Source organism: Montipora capricornis, chromosome 12 (genome assembly GCF_036669925.1).
Source record: "Montipora capricornis isolate CH-2021 chromosome 12, ASM3666992v2, whole genome shotgun sequence".
Taxonomy (NCBI): Eukaryota; Metazoa; Cnidaria; class Anthozoa; order Scleractinia; family Acroporidae; genus Montipora; species Montipora capricornis.
Window position 1 is genome coordinate 38,877,438 of NC_090894.1, and position 22,500 is coordinate 38,899,937.

General features: G+C 41.5%; 3 protein-coding genes and 1 long non-coding RNA gene across 5 annotated transcripts in view; 3 read left to right on the top strand and 1 right to left on the bottom strand.

The window, feature by feature from the left end:
* Positions 1–13,226, top strand: part of LOC138026620 (cyclic AMP-dependent transcription factor ATF-3-like) — a 25,829-nt gene extending 12,603 nt beyond the window's left edge. For both annotated transcript variants that reach the window (XM_068874045.1, XM_068874044.1), the window contains exons 2-4: positions 10,867–11,076; positions 12,246–12,353; positions 12,453–13,226. In XM_068874045.1, the coding sequence (XP_068730146.1) occupies positions 10,867–11,076; positions 12,246–12,353; positions 12,453–12,605 (471 nt within the window). In that variant the 3' untranslated portion in view covers positions 12,606–13,226. The remainder of the gene's footprint in view (positions 1–10,866; positions 11,077–12,245; positions 12,354–12,452) is intronic.
* LOC138026621 (uncharacterized) lies at positions 12,451–14,258 on the bottom strand. The gene is made up of 2 exons (XR_011127302.1): positions 13,839–14,258; positions 12,451–13,762 (listed from the first exon to the last, which is right to left on the bottom strand). It is a non-coding gene; the product is annotated as an uncharacterized lncRNA (long non-coding RNA).
* Positions 14,259–15,849: 1,591 nt separating this feature from the next.
* Positions 15,850–16,426, top strand: LOC138025810 (uncharacterized). Its single transcript, XM_068872968.1, has 2 exons — positions 15,850–15,997; positions 16,149–16,426. The coding sequence occupies exons 1-2, from the start codon at positions 15,850–15,852 to the stop codon at positions 16,424–16,426; spliced, it is 426 nt and encodes a 141-aa protein (XP_068729069.1).
* A 2,136-nt stretch (positions 16,427–18,562) lies between these two features.
* On the top strand, positions 18,563–21,420 carry LOC138025195 (cyclic AMP-dependent transcription factor ATF-3-like). The gene is made up of 4 exons (XM_068872388.1): positions 18,563–18,657; positions 19,065–19,274; positions 20,437–20,544; positions 20,644–21,420. Exons 2-4 carry the CDS (start codon positions 19,161–19,163, stop codon positions 20,710–20,712), a joined length of 291 nt encoding a protein of 96 aa, XP_068728489.1. The 5' UTR covers positions 18,563–18,657; positions 19,065–19,160; the 3' UTR covers positions 20,713–21,420.
* Positions 21,421–22,500: the final 1,080 nt, after the last annotated feature.

Below are 22,500 nucleotides of genomic sequence, written 5' to 3' on the forward strand. Positions count from 1 at the left end.
TCGTAACACTGTTCGATAAATTACCGTTAATCTCGTGTGCGCATTTCTCAATATACTCTTGTAACTCTGTCGTTTCTTCGCAGGTAAGTATATGGTTTTCAAACAGGAAACTTGTCATGACTATAAATTCCTATTCGTGCATTTTAAAAAACGAACGTCACTGATTGTTTTGTTCCTTAAGGACAGCCCACTTGATCTTTTTTCACCCAAACAGCGTTGGGCAAATGGAAACATTAGGCACTTAACGATCTACAACGGTGACAATCACCTCAAATTGTAACTTTGCAATATCGTAAAGTCTTTCGAGATTATTGGATCTCGTTGGCGTCGTACAATATGTGCGAAGTATTCTAAAAATGAATTGGTACGAGCGGTTTTACACTTAAAACAAAGAATGGAAATTTGTTATTTATATGTTCACGTTGTCGTGAAAGCCTCAAATTCAACTATAAGTGGTGAGTTCACGTCGTTGTTGCGCAGAGAGCCGCAAAAATATGCACTAAAATGCGTGAAGCAAACACATTAATGCTTGATTATAGCCATCTTAATTAAGGTGAAATCGTAGAATCGGAGAATGATTTCTAAAGCATCCCTAAGGTAAAGCAGCAGAATTGGAAGAATCGGAGAATCGGAACATGATTTCTTGATCATCTTAAGGCAAAATTGTTGAAAAGGAAGAATCGGAGACTTAAATCGTAAAATAGGTAAATAACTTCGTGGTAAATCGGACAATAGTACCCCTAAATCAATGTATACTATTCTACGATTTAGCCATAATCGCACTGCACGCAAAAAGATCGATAAGGCTTACCATAGTTCGTAACAAATTATTTAGGGCGTCATTCAAGTGTCCTTACATGTATTAACGCATTTCAAAAGTGGAAGAATCCGACGGTTTCGTTCTGTGGAGATTTTGTTAAATGCTCAGCTGTAGTTCAACATTTCCGAACGTCAACTGGAATTAGAATTATTTTAACTGAACATGGGATTTTTTTCTGAATCTAAGCAAAGCTAAAAAAATGGTCCTCTTTCCCGATGGAAGATAATAAGTGAATTTCCGTCACAACAGAATCGCTGTCAATAAGAGATTTTCGATGATTTCTTTAAAATGTGGTGTCATCACACGCCGGCCATATTGAGTTCAGAGGGATTGAAAACTTTATTTGTTTTGCCTACTGAAACTCGTTCCCAAACATTTCAACTCGAGGCAGTCAGGGTACGAAATCAACTTTTAATTTCATGGGATTTAAATTCGATGTCCTGCAGTGGAATGCCCTATTGCTGAGGAAAATGAAGGGTGTTCTTACCTTTTTGGATCGAGAATCTGATCCTGAAAGCGTTCTTTGTTTATAAAGGAAAAAAAATACATTTTTAGAACTACGTTTGTGGCTCGTGGAACATCACCATAGCTGAGGCATGAAAGTTATCCTATTTGTATCTTGTTTCAGTTACGCGGAATCATTAACTGTAGCGAAACAGGCCAAAAATGAGTTAAAATCAAAGAAGTGCCAGTTACTTTGACAAAATCGTGTACAAATGTCACCCTAATACCGCCAACGGGTTGTAATAATGGAGTATTTTATTGACAAATAAAAGCACCATTGAAAGCGCTGTTATACTGTGAAATGTTTCGTGCAACTTGTCTCGCCAAAATGTCGCCAAGACAAGTTGCACGAAACATTTCACAGTATAACAGCGCCTTAGATTGAATTGCAATTTGTGAATGTACATACAATATCTGAAAACAAACAAATATGGAGCTACATCTTCAAAATAAGCTTGACTGTATCATACAGAATATACAAATGCACTGCTGTTCCTAAAGCCTATCATGTGATTTACTACACATTGCTGGAGAAAAGCTAGATTGAAATCTCTCAGTTCTACATTTAAATAGTGAGGGGTTATTAGACTTGCGTAGTGATCGCCGGCCATGCACGCTAGCCCTGAGTTGCCGGAAGGGCGCAAGCTGGGCACGCAGAACTCTCAATGAAGGTCTTGTTGCAGAAGATATCACGCCTTCCATCAAGTCGAGGACATTCAAATAGTTTGAGGGCCTCGTGATATTAATTTTCCTAAGAAAAGGACGAAATGAGACTGAAATGTAGAGCCAATGGGACAGACATCATTTTCAGGAATGACTTCTTTTGAAAAGCTAACAAACGACTTCATTGGACGCCTGGTCATTTTAGTTATCCCGCTGTGGAAGCAGTAATCATCAATGTGACCTAATGTGGCCAGCGTAACGTCGTAATGGGACAAAACTGAACTATGGACAAAATGACAAAGATAATCTTGACTGCCAAACAAGAAATATATGTGAGTCAGGGCAATGTGCGAGCCAGAGAGTCATGCGAGCAATGGTTGCGAGCCATGGCTGCGAGTCATGCGAGCCAGCATGGCGAGCCATGCGAGTCACACAGTTATTGGAAGATAACCGTTTTAAAATGGGTACTTAGACTTAAAAACTGTTTATCAGCGCTATTTGAAACGGGTGCTTAGACTTAAATGCGAAATTCCCATGGCTCGCATGACTCGCCGGCTCCCAGATTAACCAGCCCCAATATATAACATCCAGAAAAATTTCATTCCTCCATCCTTAATCGTTTTCTTTTATAGTTAATTCCACCCGAGATGCTCAATAGATGTCCTCTTGAAACCGCTTGAAAACTTTTCAAGATCAATTTATGGTATAGGCAGGAGAATATCAAAAGTGAAAATGAACCAAAATTAATTTCGGTGGAAGAGGAAGACGCATTTTCCTCTTTGCTGACGTCATTGTTTATGTTTTGTCGCATTAACACAAGAGTTTGGTGATCGAAGGTATACAAGTTGACTTCAAAAGGTAAAAGAACGTGTTGAACTTAGTTAAATTCCGATTTTCAGCCTTTTGGCTTTAATAACGAGCGAGTTATTAGCCGCCATCAAAAAAACTTTAAAATTTTGAATTTTTGAAAGCGTCATTACTCAGAGATCATCTGGTAAAGTTTCAGAGATACCTTATTATGCAATAGACTTTCAGTATTCAGTAATGATATTTTGAGTGATAGATTAGACAACGATGGGCTTATGATTCCCCTTTATATCGACTGTTGGAAGAAAAAAAAAATGGTGCAACATTCACCACACGTGAGCAATAAACCGTTTCGGCTCGTACATTTTGTTTTCCCAATACAGATCATGTGATAATACTCAGGAGGCTTGGTCCTTTGTTTTGTTCATTAAAAAGAGTGCATGCAGGCATATTCATGCTTTCATGCCCTCACTTTAATGAACAAAACAAAAGACCAAACCTCCTGAGTGTTATCACATGATCTGTATTGGGAAAACAAAATGTACAAGCCGAAAAGGTCTATTGATTTACAACACACGCCCTGGGCCGCACTTCATACCACAGTAATTACAGAGCAACCGCTTTCAAACGGAACCAGAAGTCCAATCTTAAAAACGATAGAGATAGGCCCTCTATTTACAATGTCATTTAAAGTCGTCCCTATTGGACTATTTCGAACCGTCGTTATGAGAGTGACCGTATGAATTGTATGGACAAAAAAACTGTCAGAAAAGAGCATCATTTGAACGAGAAACAGCCTTTTCAGCTATAGTTTGAAGCCAGAATGGGTTTTGAACTCAGGATCTCCGGATCCATCGAATCGCCGGGTCACGATGCTTCACTACAGTACCCGACTAAACAAAATAGTCGAACGAAATGAATGAATTGATTTGATTGGCTGGCTTTATGGATCGTCGTTACTTTTTCATGCCGAAGTAAAGCGGACGCGTGTTATAACCTGATAAGTTCGGGGACAATCGGAAAGCGATCACAACACTGTAGGGCACTGGGCCAAGTGTTTTGTTGATTGTGTGAAGAAAAGTGATTGACATCAGGAAATTGTGAAATCGTATATCATAATAATTCGTATCGAAGAGTATTTTAACTTTTGTCTTCCTGTGATCGCGAGAGCAACCTTTGCCTGAGAATAAATATATTTCTTAAAACCACTGACCTTGATTGGATACTGTGCCCCGCAACCGGAGAATCCAGCAAACGTGGCGACCATGCCAGGACATCTGCGAGTATAAACCTTTAAGTCCTCAATTTATCACCGCGCCGAATTCCGAAAGCCTAACGCCTCGAATCGTCGATCGCAGCTATGGAAGAGCTCGAGTCCACCCTTCAAACTAAGCTAAAGCAGGTTGAAAGAACCGCCGGGAAAACTGACGACCTACTCAAAGCCCAAAAGCAATCTGCCATATCCAGACTGGTTAGAAACCTAAGGGCAATTCTGACAGATGTCGACAAAACAAGGAGAGAAGTTGAAGCTCTCAAGATAGCTGCCAAGCTAGAAGATGACGGAATTAGCCAGTGGAATGAAGAGAACCAGATGGAAGAATTAGAGGAATGGCTTGAAAGAAGAAGACAAGAGCACCAGATTGAAGAACAAGAGAAAACAATGCAATTCGAGATCAAATTGCGAGAGACAAGGCTCAAACTACAGGAAGAACACGAGCTAAAACATCAACATAAAAGCACCCCAACCGAACAAGCACAAACTTCCGAAATTAGTTATCACCAAATTTAATGGGTCCTTTACAGATTGGCCACGATTTTGGGGTCAGTTCACTGAAGCAATCGATAAATGCAGCGTGCCGCCAGTAACAAAGTTCACTTATCTGCGTGAACTATTGGATGACAGAGTCAGGAAAACAATAGAGGCTTTACCACACTGACCAGAAGGCTACAACAGAGCGAAAGCGATTTTACAGGAGCGATTCGGAAAGGAAAGCGGAATTTTCAAGGCCTACGTAAAGGAAATCATTGACGTGCCTCACTCAATCAGCTCGATGACGTTAATGGAATGGTGTCTTTGACACTTGAGAAATTGCCGATGATAAGAGGAGACCTTGTTCGAAATGACCCGGAGTGGGAACAATGGGATTTCAAGAAACTCACAAATGCTCTGCGACTATGGACACGCCGAAATTCTGTTGACAACTTCAAGTCAGAACCGGAAACGGTTAAGAAACGAGAGAAACCCAACCGCGCGTTCCAGACACAACAGTGGAAGAGTCAATATATACGCAGATGAGTTTATTGTCACGCCAACAGCCACAGGCCATCTGAATGCTCCTCTGTTCCTTCAGCTGAAGAACGAAAGAGATTCCTGATGACTGGGAAGTCATGTTTCAACTGCACAGGCCCTCACAAGTCTTCAGAATGTCGAAGCGTTACAAACTGCCAAAATTGCGGGAAACGCCACCACACCTCAATCGGCGAGAGGCTGCCAATAAGTCACAATCCAGACAGAGTGTTGACTGCACTTGACCCAGTGAACAAGAAAGTCATTTACCCCATTATTCTTGTTGAAATCGACGGCATTAAAACGCACGCCCTGCTTGATACGGGAGCCGAAAGTTCCCAAGCATCGGCGAAACTGATCGACGCGCTTAAAAAACAGCCGAAAAGAAACGGTCACTAAAAGAATCGATATGTTGCTCGGATCATCGACAACCCACCTGGAAATTTACACAGCAACCCTTGGATAAGTAAACGGCCAATTCAACATGAACCTTGAGGTAACGAAGGTTCACAAGGCTGAGCTCTCTAGAAGGCGCTAACCCAAATTACGCAACACTGGTGGACAAGTATAGTCATCTGAAAGGAGTAAAAATTGAAGACAAGGGCAGCAGGGCACAATTCCGATCCACTTAATCTTAGGCGCAAGCGAGTATGCTACCATAAAGACAGCAACGCCACCGAGAGTTGGAAAACCTGGCGAACTGGGAAACCCGTTACAGAAAAAACTCTACTCGGATGGACGGTAATGTCACCAGGAAGAGAAGATGTTGGCAGTCCGATCCTTCTAACGCAGTCCACATCATCAGACTATGAACAACTTTGCACCCTCGACGTTCTTGGCCTGTCCGACGTACATGTCGGCGATCAACAGATGGTCTACGAGGAATTTAAAGAGCAACTCGAGAGAAATCCAGCTGGTTGGTACGAAACCAAGCTACCGTGGAAGACAAATCAACCAGACCTGCCAACAAACGAAGCCGGAAGGATTAGAAGGTTAGAGCAGTTGATTCGCAAGCTACACCGAGACGGACAGTACGAAGAATACGACAACATACTTCAAGAACAACTCCAGCAAGGAATTATTGAGCCTGTACCAGACGTCGTTTGTGGAAAAGAGTTCGACATCCCACACAAGGGAGTCAATAGAGTGGATGCAGAAAGTACCAAACTCAGAATCGTTTATGATACCTCCGCAAGAGAAAAGAGCGACCAGCCATCCTTAAACAACTGCCTGAACCCAGGGCCCCCGCTGCAAAACCGTCTCTGGGATATCCTAGTGCGATCCAGGTTCTACCCGGTGCTCTTATAGTTGATCTCAAAAAGGCCTTCCTTCAGATTCGAATAAAGGAAGAAGGGAAAGACGCCCTACGCTTCCACTGGAAACCTCCTAACAGTAACGAAATCTTGATCTTCCGTTTTTCGCGGGCTCTCTTTGGAATGACCTGCTCACCCTTTCTTCTCGGAGGAGTAATTAACCAGCACCTGGCCACATGGAAGTGGCAACATCCGGAGTTCATCAAGGAAGTTCGCGGCAATCTTTATGTTGACGATTTGTTCACAGGAGGAGAGACAATCAAGGCCGCTGCATCTAAGAAAATCATTGTCACTAAGTATTTGGCGACGCAACCTTCGAAATTCACAAATGGCACTCAAACGCACCTGAGTTAGAGGGGCCTCCCAACTCTCAATGCAATCAGCAAGATTTAACTTTCGCAAAACAACAGCTCGGAGTAGGCAAACCTTCACAAAGAAAGTTCCTAAGTCTACCCTGGGATAGAGATGCTGACAACTTCAGTGTGACACTGAAAACCACGCCTTTGGAGATGCTAGCATTAATGGAGTCTGCGCGGCAGTGTATGCAGTTGTCCACCAGAGAGAGAATGTTACCCAGCAACTCGTATGCGCAAAGTCCCGACTGGCGACAAAAAGTCTGACAATACCCAGATAGGAGCTCATCGTAGGCCACATGTCCGCCAACTCACAGCTAATTAACATCTAGCTGTGGTGCTGTGCTCCGACATAAAAAAAAACATGGACTGTATAGCGACAGCCAGAAGCGCCTTTGTATGCTTTCAGCTCGATGTCGTGAGCCGCGCCCTTCGCAATTCAGTCCTCGACTGCAAGTAAGGGTGATTAGCACTAGCAATATTTATTTATTATTATTATTAAACGTAGTCACTAACGTTCAAGCCGCCCTAAGCATCCACCCAAGTACGATCCACTGTTGGCTTGACTCAACTTTTGCCTTTTATTGGATCAAGGGCCAAGGGGAGTACAAACAGTTTGTCACAAACAGGGTGGACAAGATTCAACAACACAAAAAAGTTACATGGCATCACGTTCCAAGCGAGGAAAACCCAGCTGATATTGGCAGCAGAGGGAGAAATGCTGAAAACGATATTCTGTGGAAACAAGGTCCAACTTGGCTGTCCGACCCATCAATTTGGCCGCCTGATGTAATTACACATCCAACACCTAAAGTAATGGCCGAAGCTAAGATGAAACGTGGTCAGTCAATCAACCCATGATGCCTTTGACAACCTACTTGACAGACATCCATTACCAAGAGCCTTGCGCATCGGCGCATGGATCCAGCGATTTCTGAAGAACTGCAAGTCGAGAAGAGAATTCAGAACAACCGGACCAATTAGCACTGAAGAAATTGAGTCACAGAACCTATGATGGGTGAAGCGAGCCCAGCATTCAGCTCTACAGAAGCCTAATTTTCAAACTCACCAAGTTCAACTGAACCTTCAACTTAACAGTCAGCAAGTCTACGAATCCCGCGGACGAATCGTAGGCGAGTATCCGGTCTACCTGCCAGATGATCATCCCTTTATTGCCAAGCTTGTCTTCCAGGCGCTCCTGTGCACAATACACGGAGGGGTTGGGCTAAAAATGGCAAAGGTGCGCGAGAACTTCTGGGTGCCAAGACTACGTCGTCTTGTAAAGAAGCTTAGAGGGAGCTGTAATGGTTGCAAGAAATTCCAAACCAAGGCATACCAAGCGCCTCCGCCAGGCAGTTTAGCTATAACCAGAACGCAAGGTACTATACCCTTCCAAGTAGTAGAAGTGGACTTCGCAGGACCAATGCGACTCCAGCAGAGTCCAAAGAAGGAGGGCAAGGCATATCTGGTACTGTATGCTTGCAGCTTGACCAGAGCAGTTCATCTTGACTTGTTGTCGTCCTTACAAACATCAGATTTGTTAGCAAACCTCAAACGGTTCATAGCTCGAAGGGGAAGACCAGAAATCATATACTCCGACAATGGATCTACCTTCAAAGCTGTTACGAAATGGTTACAGAAGGTGCATATAGATGAGAAGTGCCATGCGTTCCTTGCTGAAAACTCCATCAAGTGGAAGTTCAATCTGAGTCGCGCCCCATGGTGGGGTGGGGAGACCAGTTTGAACGTTTGATTGGCCTCTTCAAGAACGCATTCTACAAATCAATCGGCAACGGGACGCTGCGTTTCCCAGAGTTAGAAGAAGGTGTGTTAGATGTAGAAGTCGATCTAAACAACCGGCCCTTGAATAATCTTGAGGAGGACGTTCAGCTATCAGTTTTAACTCCAAGCTCTATGTTGCATATCAACCCGAGTCATCTCCCGGAATTGCAGTCACACCATGTTCCTGATAAAGACCCGCGCAAGAGAGCCAGATACTTGTCTGTTTGCAAGGACATGGTGTGGAATCGATGGACCCGAGAGTACGTAAAACGATCGAGAGGCGATAAAACATCACAGCCCAACATTGGTGATGTTGTGACCATTCAAGACGAGACCAAGAGCAGGAATCATTGGAAACTGGGGATTCTAATTAAGGGGAGAGACGGCGTTGTTAGAGTTGCGAAAGTCCGAACAAGCAAGGGAAGTCTGGAGCATCCAATTCACCAACTCTACCCTTCGGAGCTTACGAGTGTCACAAAGCCCAATTATGTACTGAATCCAGAAGCTCCCGTGTTTAACACGAGACCGAGGAGGGACGCAGCTGTTGCAGCCGCAGCACACATTCAAGAAATCGTTAAGCAATCATAAAATTGCATAGCAAAATATTATTGTTTATTCTTTGAGTAGCAGGACATTGCATGACTAGTGATAACATCAGCCGTGCCCCATATCGTTTGGGACACTAAAAATTGATCTTCATTTAGTTTAGTTTCAGCCCGGTCAAAGAATGTAACATGTACCTCCTTTCAGAAGCGTACATGGGGGAGAGTGTCGGGAACTGGGCCTAGGGTTTAATCGATTGTGTGACGAGAAGTGATTGACATCAGGAAATTGTGAAATCGTATATCATAATAATTCGTATCGAAGAGTACTTTAACTTTTGTCTACCTGTGATCGCGAGAGCTACCTTTGCCTGAGAATAAATATATTTCTTAAAACCACTGACCGCGTTTGGATACTGTCTCGCGCAACCGGAGAATCCAGCAAAACATGATCGAGGACAATCTTATTCTAACGATGAAACTGCAATCAAAAGGCTGTGTCGGGCTTTTCTGTCGTCCCATGATTCTCTCCGCACTGGGCATAGACAAACGCAAAATCCTAGGTTATTTGAAGAAATGTGCCTATATATAATTAACAGCGATAGGAATTGTTGGACAGAAATAGCATCATTTTTACATCTATAGTATGAGTTCCTGTTCTAACGATAGTTTCATTTGTTGTTGTTAACGCTGCACGGTTTAATTCGATTGCTTATTCAATTTTAGTCAGTTCATTGAAAAACGGAACTGTGCCTCTGAACGTACCTCATTTTGCTACCAGGATCTCTTCCTTTAGACGCTTTGCTCTCGTTTAAAGCGTGGTTCACACTGCGACATAAGCACAAACATAAGCATAAGCATAACGAGGTTCACACTTCTTGCATAAGCATCAGAGATAAAGTGACATACGCAAGCGCAGTTAGCTCCAGGAAAAAAACTCGCAGAAGAACGAGACGAGCCACGTTCCCAAATGGCGGACGACGGTCTTATGCTTCTGTTTGTATTGCACCCGTTTACACAGTTATTAACGTGACAATTAAGCCAAAGCAGAGGCATAAGCGCAAGAAAATGGAAACGATTCCTTTTTCTTATGTCACAATGTAAATAGGGAAAGAGGAAAGAGGGAAAGAGGCCCCAAACAACAACTTCATGAAAGCGGTCATTGATGGTCAGCTGTGTCAAGAGGCAACGACCTTTAACCCCACAATGTTAGTTGACGGCACTTCCTGAAAAAGACATAGATTACTTGGTTGGTGAGTGCGTACGATTTTTATCCACGAGTTGTGAAGGATCGCGTAAACGAACGAGTGAGTAATAAAAATCGTACAAACGAGCCAACCATGAAGTAATTTGTAGTAATAAGTACAAGAGATCATAAAGTTAACGAGGTAAGATCTTCTGAATTATTTTGTGGAGAAAACTAAGCAATAATTAAATCAAAAACTTTGAAAACCATGCACCAGTAGACCACCATGTTTACAAATTTTACTCCCGCTGTCAGTGCACAGGCCACTCGTGCCAAAGTTCAACATAATATTAGCCAATCAAAAGGCTGATACGACAATTTTTCACTGGAGAAAAAATCGTCCGACCAATCAAAACGCCGATACCACAATTTTTCACTAGTGAAAACATGGTATGTCATTTTTATTTCATCACGGAAGTGTACGTAAATCTCTATACTTATGTAATAAGAAATGATGTGTTAATATTAATTTCTAGGAAATGACGTATACGGTAACTATACCTTATTTTCTCAGAAAAACCTAAGTACCTTCCTGCATTTTAATTCCAGCTAAAACCAAAGGAAGCGTGCGATGAAACAGCAGAGGTAAGCAATTCATACAGAACGGAAGCCGCTAAAATCACGGATTCAAAGCAACCGAGTGAAATGGCGGATATCAAACACGAACTCAAGAATGTTATCTTCAACAGAAGACTTGCAAAAGGTTTGGACCATCTGGAGATTCCAACAACACCAGCTAACAAACCAACAGTAGAGAAGGTATGCTAGTTTAGATGAAAAAAATTATGAGTAATGCGATGCTCTTAAGTGATAAGTTGTCGAGTCACTTTCTTTTTCAGTGTATACATAGTAAGCCTTGAGACAGACTTTCATTTTTAATTAGTTGAAATAAAATCGCTGTATTCAGTGTTGAAAAGAGGGAAAAACAGTATGATTATGTCACGACAACTTTTGTTCCTACTCCCTAAGACACGGCTTTGCAATGATCTCAGATGGAATGATTACAATAACAGTAGTATGAAGGCGATAGCGGATAGTTCATCGTGAAATGTATGTTAACTTTTCCTTCACTGCATACAATTCAAGGTATGATACAAGAATATATTATTCACCCGTAAATCATGAGAAGACATTGCATAAGTAGTTTATCACATGCCTCTCCTGGGACAACGTCGATGATAAATTTAAAACAACAGAATTTTTAAGACAACCTTTTTTCATGATGTCGGTGGAAGATATTAAAAATGAAAATTCACGGTGTAGTGTTTTTGGATTTAAAAAAAATAATAAATAAAAAAATAAGTGAGACGTTTACCAGCTTTTTAAATTAATGATACTGGGAACTCCAAAGAACATTTATTCCCGCGAACACTAACAACCCGTGATAGGGCAAATGATGTGCTACAGGTTTCTATTTGCGAGTGCTCTCACCATTGCGCCATCCCTGCGCATGCTCAGTGAAGTGCCAGCTTTTTCTCTGTATCTATTTCTGAGGTCTTTCCAAGCATTCGTTTTATAAGAAAGACATTGCTAAGACCGTTTCCCACGACTCCGAAATCGTTTCGGTCCTGTTAAACCACTTCCAAAACCTACGATCCGTTCATCTTGAAAAAGTGCCCTTTCTCTAAAAACGTTTTTAGGATGGATAATACAAGAAACATAAATGTAAATATTGTGCCTTAAACCCATTGACTTCTGGGGGTTCCCCATTGACGAGTAAAATCGTCTGGCGTTAGACAGAGTAAAATACTCTGGTGTTAGACAGAGTAAAAGTAGAGACTAAGTATGGCCGGTTTAGGAGTGAATGGGTTAGTGTTAGGGTTAGATCCTGCGCTATCTTTCCAGTCGTTGTAGTCAACCTCCTACCCAGGGTCCCTCTGCTTTGTACAGGAAACGAGACAATCAACCCGGATTTCTCTTTTAAATAGTTAACAAAGGAAGAAGAGGAAAAACGACAACAGAGAAGAGAGAGGAATAAAGTTGCTGCCCAAAAGTGCCGAGAAAAGAAAAGGATCAAAATGGAGCATCTAAGTCAGGTAAAAGAAAAAGAAGAATTTGCGGCTTTGGACTGAACATTTTCTTACAGCCACACAACAGAATAACACTGGGTTACTAAAACTTTTGTCTTTATTTAGGAGGCTGACAATATGATAGAAGAAAATGAAGAACTGGCCAAGGACATTCGCAGTCTTCAGTTGGAGAAGGAGACATTGATAAGCAGGCTACGCTGTCACCGCTGTGTTATGTCTGCGAGTGACAGTCTCACTGCAACAAGGAAGGGGCAGTGATTCGGATTAGAAACCTCTGACATCTGATGACTCAAGAACAGGCCAGCTGCACGGTCCACGCAACGGAAACGTATTCATACCAAATTTTAGTGCTTACTCGAAGCCCGATTCAGTTTCTTTTAGAAAGTCACATTGTTTATCCAATGTAGTAAGATCCGTGGGATTTTCCTAGTTAACCTTTCTCTAAAATACTAAGCACAGTTCACGGTGTCGCAGTCAATGTAATCGACACCAATCGATTTCTTTCTAATTGTAGCGTCTCAATCATGCCTTTGGGCTACCGATGGTCCGAGAATTGGACGTCATATTGATTATATCAAGGAAAGAAGACTGTGGCCCTTAACGACTGGCAATATCTTTATTGTTCAGGACATCTTTAAAGATTCTTCTCTTCCCGTAAGACGAGTGTTCTTCATGTAGTGCGCTATCAAAGGACTATTCGCTCGGCAAACAAGAATTACAGAAACAGAAAGCAGAAATCTATATTCTCTTTACTACAAACGAAACCAAACACCCCAAAATAGAGATCGTATTATATTTATTTAGTGTCGTCCAAAAGCAGAGGGGCATGAAATGACATGTAAGCAGAAAAATGTTACACAATATACAAAGTCAGCAGAACCAAGTTGTGTGTTTTATATCGACGGTAATCACATTGTTTCAGAGGTGCGGTTTTAAGGGGTAAGAGGGATTTTGGCCTTGGTTGCGCTTCAATTCATGTTTATTCACAGTTTGAATCAAACTAATGCATCCAGATGACACTGAAAACCGGATTGACCACAATCGAATCTACCGTAACCGGCCTCTTATGGACCGAACATTTGTGTCCTCTAGCATGAAATTGCAAACGGAGCCGTGCGGAAATGTCCAGAGTACCTCAACTACAGAAGGTGCCTGCAAGCGGAGATTCGTTTATACACCACTTTCAATTCAAAGTCGTCTTCTCGTTAGACAAAGAGAGCACAAGGAAATCTGTTGCTCCGGAAGAAAGTTCTTCTTCCTTTGGAGTCCATGTAAACAACCATTAGTGTATTGTTTCCTTGATGGATGGGCCAGTGGGTGGTAGAAGTAATTAACTTGGCAAAGCAGACGCTCGAGCGATTTGTTCATAACCAGACTTCAGCAGGAAATGAAACTGTGGAAGTGCAATTCCATGCCTAGGAAATGACAAAGAGAAAAATAAACAATGGAGCTTTTTTGCCGACTGCACAGGATCATGAAACCATGTATTACCGATCTTTGGCAGAATTTCTCAGTAATATATCAAGTTATTAAATTTTCGATCTCACAGATCGTATTCTCTAGCTTTCTGGTTTGTTCACTGAATCTCGGTAACCCACCATTAATTTTCTGGCGATTTTATTGGCTAATTTATGTCACGTGGGGCAATATCACGCAATAAACCCCGTTTGCGTCGAGATTTGACCTTCGAAATTCTCTAGCGATCATTTCCGTTAAAAAGAGAAAAAGCCAGCGGAACAAAAAGGAAGCAGAAGAGTTTTCATTTTACATGGAAGAAAATTAAATTCGTTTTCTGGAGTCTAGGGATACTGACATTAAAAAGCTGGTTGCAAATACTGTTCCGGAAAGTAAGAGAAAGTCAACAAAATATGCTGTCAACGTCTTTGAAGGTGAAGACAGTTATGAGCAGACTTAATACTACTCGAACATAAACTGAGTTATTATAGAGTAGATAGTTCAATACAATGTTTAATAAGTAAAAAACACATAAACCAACCGTTCGATGGGGAGAAAAATTTCAGCCGTACTTGAAAAGACTATCTCTAAAAGGACGAACGGGGAAAGGTGGGATGGGGACGGGGACTGGGAATGAGGAATGGACACTGACAACACTCCGCTGTCATCCAGCCTTTGCACATTCTTTCATGGTTGAAATTTCTTTTTCAACAAGCTAAAAAGCGCCGTGTTTTTGAGTTTTCGGCTCGCAGTGAAAATCAAAATGATGTGATATTTTTTTCCTGAGACCGACATACTTTCTAGTCAAATTTTGAACAGGGCATCGCAAAAATGCGAATCATCGCCATCAGATCAACAATGGCTTTTTACGGGCCGTTTTTTTGCGCGATATGAAAATTGATGGGCGGGGTTATAAAATAAATAAACCTTTTGGCTTGCTGGTATTCTAGCTGATAATGTCCTTCGCTGAGAATATGTCCTCAAATTTTCATATTTGCCCTCGAAACTTCGCTTCTCGGCCAAATATTAATTTTTCGGACAATCTCTCTGCCGCGGACATTATCAGTCGACATACCAGCCGCCCGAAGGGGTTTATTAACCAAATATACCGTGTGACCTAAAGTGAAAACTATTCGCGACTGTAATTGGCTTTAATTTCCAAGTGTCCAAGCGTTCAGAATTTGATGAAAATTTAATAAAACACCTTTATAACTTATTTCTAGTAAGTTTAAAATCGTACCTTAATTGTAGGTCAGTTCAACTGTTCTAAAGAAAATAGTATTTCTTGCTGTTATCAGAGGATCCTTAGCAGGAAGTGATGACCAACTGCAAATAATATCAAGACATCCTCGATTGGATTTACCAGCTTGATTGCGTGGGGGTGGGTGGGTAAGTGCGAAGTGGAACGTCAAACCCTCCATTAACATTAATAGTTGATATGATAGTAGAAAAAAAAAAAGTTACATGGCATCACGTTCCAAGAGAGGAAAATCCAGCTGATATTGCCAGCAGAGGGAGAATTGCTGAAAATGATATTCTGTGGAAACAAGGTCCATCTTGGCTGTCCGACCCATCAATTTGGCCACCTGATGTAATTACACATCCAACACCGCCTGATGTAATTACACATCCAACACCGGAAGTAAAGGTCTTCGCAGTCAGTCAATCAACCCATGATGCCTTTGACAACCTACTTGACAGACATCCATTACCAAGAGCCTTGCGCATCGGCGCATGGATCCAGCGATTTCTGAAGAACTGCAAGACGAGAAGAGAATTCAGAACAACCGGACCAATTAGCACTGAAGAGATTGAGTCACAGAACCTATGATGGGTGAAGCGAGCCCAGCATTCAGCTCTACAGAAGCCTAATTTTCAAACTCACCAACTTCAACTGAGCCTTCAACTTAACAGTCAGCAAGTCTACGAATCCCGCGGATGAATTGTAGGTGAGTATCCGGTCTACCTGCCAGATGATCATCCATTTACTGCCAAGCTTGTCTTCCAGGCGCTCTTCTGCACAATACACGGAGGGGTTGGGCTAAAAATGGCAAAGGCGCGCGAGAACGTCTGGGTGCCAAGACTACGTCGTCTTGTAAAGAAGCTTAGAGGGAGCTGTAACGGTTGCAAGAAATTCCAAGCCAAGGCATACCAAGCGCCTCCGCCAGGCAGTTTACCTATAACCAGAACGCAAGGTACTATACCCTTCTAAGTAGTAGAAGTGGACTTCGCAGGACCAATCCGACTCCAGCAGAGTCCAAAGAAGGAGGGCAAGGCATATCTGGTACTGTATGCTTGCAGCTTGAGCAGTTCATCTTGACTTGTTGTCGTCCTTACAAACATCAGATTTCTTAGCAAGCCTCAAACGGTTCATAGCTCGAAGGGGAAGACCAGAAATCATATACTCCGACAATGGATTTATCTTCAAAGCTGCTACGAAATGGTTACAGAAGGTGCACATTGATGAGAAGTGCCATGCGTTCCTTGCTGAAAACTCCATCAAGTGGAAGTTCAATCTGAGTCGCGCCCCATGGTGGGGAGGCCAGTTTGAACGTTTGATTGGCCTCTTCAAGAATGCATTCTACAAATCAATCGGCAACGGGACGCTGCGTTTCCCAGAGTAAGAAGAAGTCGTGTTGGATGTAGAAGTCGCTCTAAACAACCGGCCCTTGAATTATCTTGAAGAGGACGTTCAGCTACTCCATACTCTATGTCGCATATCAACCCGAGTCATCTCCCGGAATTGCAGTCACACCATGCATGTTCCTGATAAAGACCTGCGCAAGAGAGCCAGATACTTGTCTATTTGCAACGACATGGTGTGGAATCGATGGACCCGAGAGTACGTGCGTAGTCATAGAGATCACCATGAACAGGAGAGCAGGAGGCGAGAAAACATCACACCCCAACATTGGTAATGTTGTGACCATTCAAGACGAGACCAAGAGCAGGAATCATTGGAAACTGGGGATTGTAACCGCTCTAATTAAGGGGAGAGACGGCGTTGTTAGAGGTGCGAAAGTCCGAACAAGCAAGGGAAGTCTGGAGCATCCAATTCAGCAACTCTACCCTTCGGAGCTTACGAGTGTCACAAAGCCCAATTATGTGCTGAATCCAGAAGCTCCCGAGTTTAACACGAGACCAAGGAGGGACGCAGCTGTTGCAGTCGCAGCACACATTCAAGAAATCGTTGAGCAATCAGAACATTGCATAGCAAAATATCATTGTTTATTCGTTGAGTAGCAGGACATTGCATGACTAGTGATAGCATCAGCCGTGTCCCATATCGTTTGGGACACTAAAAATTGATCTTCAGTTAGTTTAGTTTCAGCCCGGTCAAAGAATGTAACATGTACCTCCTTTCAGAAGCGTACATGGGGGAGAGTGTCGGGGACTGGGCCTAGGGTTTTATCGATTGTTTGACGAGAAGTGATTGACATCAGGAAATTGTGAAATTGTATATCATAATAATTCGTATCAAAGAGTACTTTAACTTTTGTCTACCTGTGATCGCGAGAGCTACCTTTGCCTGAGGATAAATATATTTCTTAAAACCACTGATCTTGTTTGGATACTGTCTCGCGCAACCGGAGAATCCAGCAAAACACGATCGAGGATAATCTTATTCTGACGATGAAACTGCAATCAAAAAGCTGTGTCGGACTTTTCTGTCGTACCATGATTCTTATTGTTTTCGGCCAGTTAAAAAAAAAACAAGAATTAAGCTCTGTACTGGGCATAGACAAACGCAAAATCCTAGGTTATTTGAAGAAATGTGCCTATGTATAATTAATAGCGATAGGAATTGTTGGACAGAAATAGCATCATTTTTACATCTATAGTATGAGTTCCTGTTCTAACGATAGTTTCATTTGTTGTTGTTGACGCTGCACGGTTTAATTTGATTGCTTATTCAATTTTAGAGCGGTTTTCAATTGAGTGTCGAAAGTAATTAGCAAATTGCTCTGGTTTTGCATTTGCTTCACTCCGTGATTGGTTCAAAGTTCTCGCGCCATTTTTTCAACCAATCAGAAGTGAAACCAAAACCAATTGTGGCTCGCGCGTGCACATTTTCCCGCGCTTTGTGTAATTACTTTGAGTATTGATTGGTTTACTGGATTGTCTCCGAAATTTTGGATGGGCCAAAGTAAATACTTTGGTTTTGGTTTCACGACAGTCGATTGAAACTCGCTCTAGTCAGTTCATTGAAAAACGAAACTATGCCAAGGAACGTGCCTTATTTTGCTACCAGGATCTCTTCCTTTAGACGCTTTGTTCTCGTTTAAAGCGTGGTTCACACTGCGACATAAGCATAAACATAAGCATAAGCATAACGAGGTTCACACTTCTTGCATAAGCATCAGAGATAAAGTGACATACACAAGCGCAGTTAGCTCCAGGAAAAAAACTGGCAGAAGAACGATACGAGCCACGTTCCAAAATGGCGGACGACGGTCTTATGCTTCTGTTTGTACTGCACCGGTTTACACAGTTATTAACGTGACAATTAAGCAAAGCATAAGCATAAGAAAATGGCAACGATTCCTTTTTCTTATGTCACAGTGTAAATAGGGAAAGAGGAAAGAGGGAAAGAGGCCCCAAAACAATTTCATGAAAGCGGTCATTGATGATCAGCTGTGTCAAAAGGCAACGACCTTTAACCCCACAATGTTAGTTGACGGCACTTCCTGAAAAAGACCTATAGATTACCTCATGGTTGGTGACTGCGTACGATTTTTTTCCACGAGTTGTGAAGGATCGCGTAAACGAACGAGTGAGTAATAAAAATCGTACAAACAAGCCAACCATGAAGTAATTTGTAGTAATAAGTACAAGAGATCATAAAGTTAACGAGGTAAGATCTTCTGAATTATTTTGTGGAGAAAACTAAGCAATAATTAAATCAAAAACTTTGAAAACCATACACCAGTAGACCGCCATGTTTACAAATTTTACTCCCGCTGTCAGTGCACAGGCCACTCGTGCCAAAGTTCAACATAATATTAGCCAATCAAAAGGCTGATACGACAAGTTTTCACTGGAGAAAAAATCGTCCGACCAATCAAAACGCCGATACCACAATTTTTCACTAGTGAAAACATGGTATGTCATTTTTATTTCATCACGGAAGTGTACGTAAATCTCTATACTTATGTAATAAGAAATGATATGTTAATGTTAATTTCTAGGAAATGCGGTATACAGTAACTATAGCTTATTTTCTCAGAAAAACCTAAGTACTTTCCTGAATTTAAATTCCAGCTAAAACCAAAGGAAGCGTGCGATGAAACAGCAGAGGTAAGCAATTCATACAGAAAGGAAGCCGCTAAAATCACGGATTCAAAGCAACCGAGTGAAATGGCGGATATCAAACACGAACTCAAGAATGTTATCTTCAACAGAAGACTTACAAAAGGTTTGGACCATCTGGAGATTCTAACAACACCAGCTAACAAACCAACAGTAGAGAAGGTATGCTAGTTTAGATTAAAAAAATTAAGAGTAATGCGATGCTCTTAAGTGATAAGCTGTCGAGTCACTTTCTTTTTCAGTGTATACATAGTAAGCCTTGAGACAGACTTTCATTTTTAATTAGTTGATATAAAATCGCTGTATTCAGTGTTGAAAAGAGGGAAAAACAGTATGATTATGTCACGACAACTCTTGTTCGTACACCCTAAGACACGGCTTTGCAATGATCTCAGATGGAATGATTACAATAACAGTAGTATGAGGGCGATAGCGGATAGTTCATCGTGAAATGTATGTCAACTTCTCTTTCACTGCATACAATTCAAGGTATGATACAAGAATATATTATTCACCCGTAAATCATGAGAAGACATTGCATAAGTAGTTTATCACATGCCTCTCCTGGGACAACGTCGATGATAAATTTAAGACAACAGAATTTTTAAGACAACCTTTTTTCATGATGTCGGTGGAAGATATTAAAAATGAAAATTCACGGTGTAGTGTTTTTGGATTTAAGAAAAAAAATAAAAATAAAAAATAAATAAATAAATAAATAAGTGAGACGTTTACCAGCTTTTTTAATTAATGATACTGGGAACTCCAAAGAACATTTATTCCCGCGAACACTAACAACCCGTGATAGGGCAAATGATGTGCTACAGGTTTCTATTTGCGAGTGCTTTCACCATTGCGCCATCCCTGCGCATGCTCAGTGAAGTGCCAGCTTTTTCTCTGTATCTATTTCTGAGGTCTTTCCAAGCATTCGTTTTATAAGAAAGACATTGCTAAGACCGTTTTCCACGACTCCGAAATCGTTTTCGTCCTGTTAAACCACTTCCAAAACCTACGATCCGTTCATTTTGAAAAGGTGGCCTTTTCTCTAAAAACGTTTTTAGGATGGATAATACAAGAAACATAAATGTAAATATTGTGCCTTAAACCCATTGACTTCTGGGGGTTCCCCATTGACGAGTGAAATCATCTGGCGTTAGACAGAGTAAAAGTAGAGACTAAGTATGGCCGGTTTAGGAGTGAATGGGTTAGTGTTAGGGTTAGATCCTGCGCTATCTTTCCAGTCGTTGTAGTCAACCTCCTACCCAGGGTCCCTCTGCTTTGTACCGGAAACGACACAATCAACCAGGATTTCTCTTTTAAATAGTTAATAAAGGAAGAAGAGGAAAAACGACAACAGAGAAGAGAGAGGAATAAAGTTGCTGCTCAAAAGTGCCGAGAAAAGAAAAGGATCAAAATGGAGCATCTAAGTCAGGTAAAAGAAAAAGAGGAATTTGCGGCTTTAGACTGAACATTTTCTTACAGCCACACAACAGAATAACACTGGGTTACTAAAACTTTTGTCTTTATTTAGGAGGCTGACAATATGATAGAAGAAAATGAAGAACTGGCCAAGGACATTCGCAGTCTTCAGTTGGAGTAGGAGACATTGATAAGCAGGCTACGCTGTCACCGCTGTGTTATGTCTGCGAGTGACAGTCTCATTGCAACAAGGAAGGGGCGGTGATTCGGATTAGAAACCTCTGACATCTGAAGACTCAAGAACAGGCCAGCTGCAAAGTCCAAGCAACGGAAACGTATTCTAACCAAATTTTAGTGCTTACTCGAAGCCCGATTCAGTTTCTTTTAGAAAGTCACATTGTTTATCCAATGTGGTAAGATCCGTGGGATTTTCCTAGTTAACCTTTCTCTAAAATACTAAGCACAGTTCACGGTGTCGCAGTCAATGTAATCGACACCAATCGATTTCTTTCTAATTGTAGCGTCTCAATCATGCCTTTGGGCTACCGATGGTCCGAGAATTGGACGTCATATTGATTATATCAAGGAAAGAAGACTGTGGCCCTTAACGACTGGCAATATCTTTATTGTTCAGGACATCTTTAAAGATTCTTCTCTTCCCGTAAGACGAGTGTTCTTGATGTAGTGCGCTGTCAAAGGACTATTTTCTCGGCAAACAAGAATTACGGTAACAGAAAGCAGAAATCTATATTCTCTTTACTACAAACGAAACCAAACACCCCAAAATAGAGATCGTAATATATTTATTTAGTCTCGTCCAAAAGCAGAGGGCTCAAGAAATGACATGTAAGCAGAAAAATGTTACACAATATACAAAGTCAGCAGAACCAAGTTGTGTGTTTTATATCGACGGTAATCACATTGTTTTAGAGATGCAGTTTTAAGGGGTAAGAGGGATTTTGGCCTTGGTTGCGCTTCAATTCATGTTTATTCATAGTTTGAATCAAACTGATGCATCCAGATGACACTGAAAACCGGATTGACCACAATCGAATCTACCGTAACCGGCCTCTTATGGACCGAACATTTGTGTCCTCTAGCATGAAATTGCAAACGGAGCCGTGCGGAAATGTCCAGAGTACCTCAACTACAGAAGGTGCCTGCAAGCGGAGATTCGTTTATACACCACTTTCAATTCAAAGTCGTCTTCTCGTTAGAGAAAGAGAGCACAAGGAAATCTGTTGCTCCGGAAGAAAGTTCTTCTTCCTTTGGAGTCCATGTAAACAATCATTCGTGTATTGTTTCCTTGATGGGCGAGTGGGTGGTAGAAGTAATTAACTTGGCAAAGCAGACGCTCGAGCGATTTGTTCATAACCAGACTTCAGCAGGAAATGAAACTGTGTGTTTTCCGACAGTCCAGCGCTTCTAAGTTCCTCTGCTTCAAACAAAGACTCCAGTGATGGTAAAAATTCTTTCAATTCCATGCCTAGGAAATGACAAAGAGAAAAATAAACAATGGAGCTTTTTTGCCGACTGCACAGGATCATGAAACCATGTATTACCGATCTTTGGCAGAATTTCTCAGTAATATATCAAGTTATTAAATTTTCGATCTCACAGATCGTATTCTCTAGCTTTCTGGTTTGTTCACTGAATCTCGGTAACCCACCATTAATTTTCTGGCGATTTTATTGGCTAATTTATGTCACGTGGGGCAATATCACGCAATAAACCCCGTTTGCGTCGAGATTTGACCTTCGAAATTCTCTAGCGATCATTTCCGTTAAAAAGAGAAAAAGCCAGCGGAACAAAAAGGAAGCAGAAGAGTTTTCATTTTACATGGAAGAAAATTAAATTCGTTTTCTGGAGTCTAGGGATAGTGACATTAAAAAGCTGGTTGCAAATACTGTTCCGGAAAGTAAGAGAAAGTCAACAAAATATGCTGTCAACGTCTTTGAAGGTGAAGACA

Coding starts and splice junctions, on each gene's coding strand:
- LOC138025810 (XM_068872968.1), top strand. CDS start 15,850: ATGGCAAAGGCGCGCGAGAACGTCTGGGTGCCAAGACTACGTCGTCTT. Junction 15,998..16,148: donor ACCTATAACCAGAACGCAAG/GTACTATACCCT, acceptor TACAAACATCAG/ATTTCTTAGCAAGCCTCAAA.
- LOC138025195 (XM_068872388.1), top strand. CDS start 19,161: ATGGCGGATATCAAACACGAACTCAAGAATGTTATCTTCAACAGAAGA. Junction 19,275..20,436: donor ACAAACCAACAGTAGAGAAG/GTATGCTAGTTT, acceptor TCTTTTAAATAG/TTAATAAAGGAAGAAGAGGA. Junction 20,545..20,643: donor AAATGGAGCATCTAAGTCAG/GTAAAAGAAAAA, acceptor GTCTTTATTTAG/GAGGCTGACAATATGATAGA.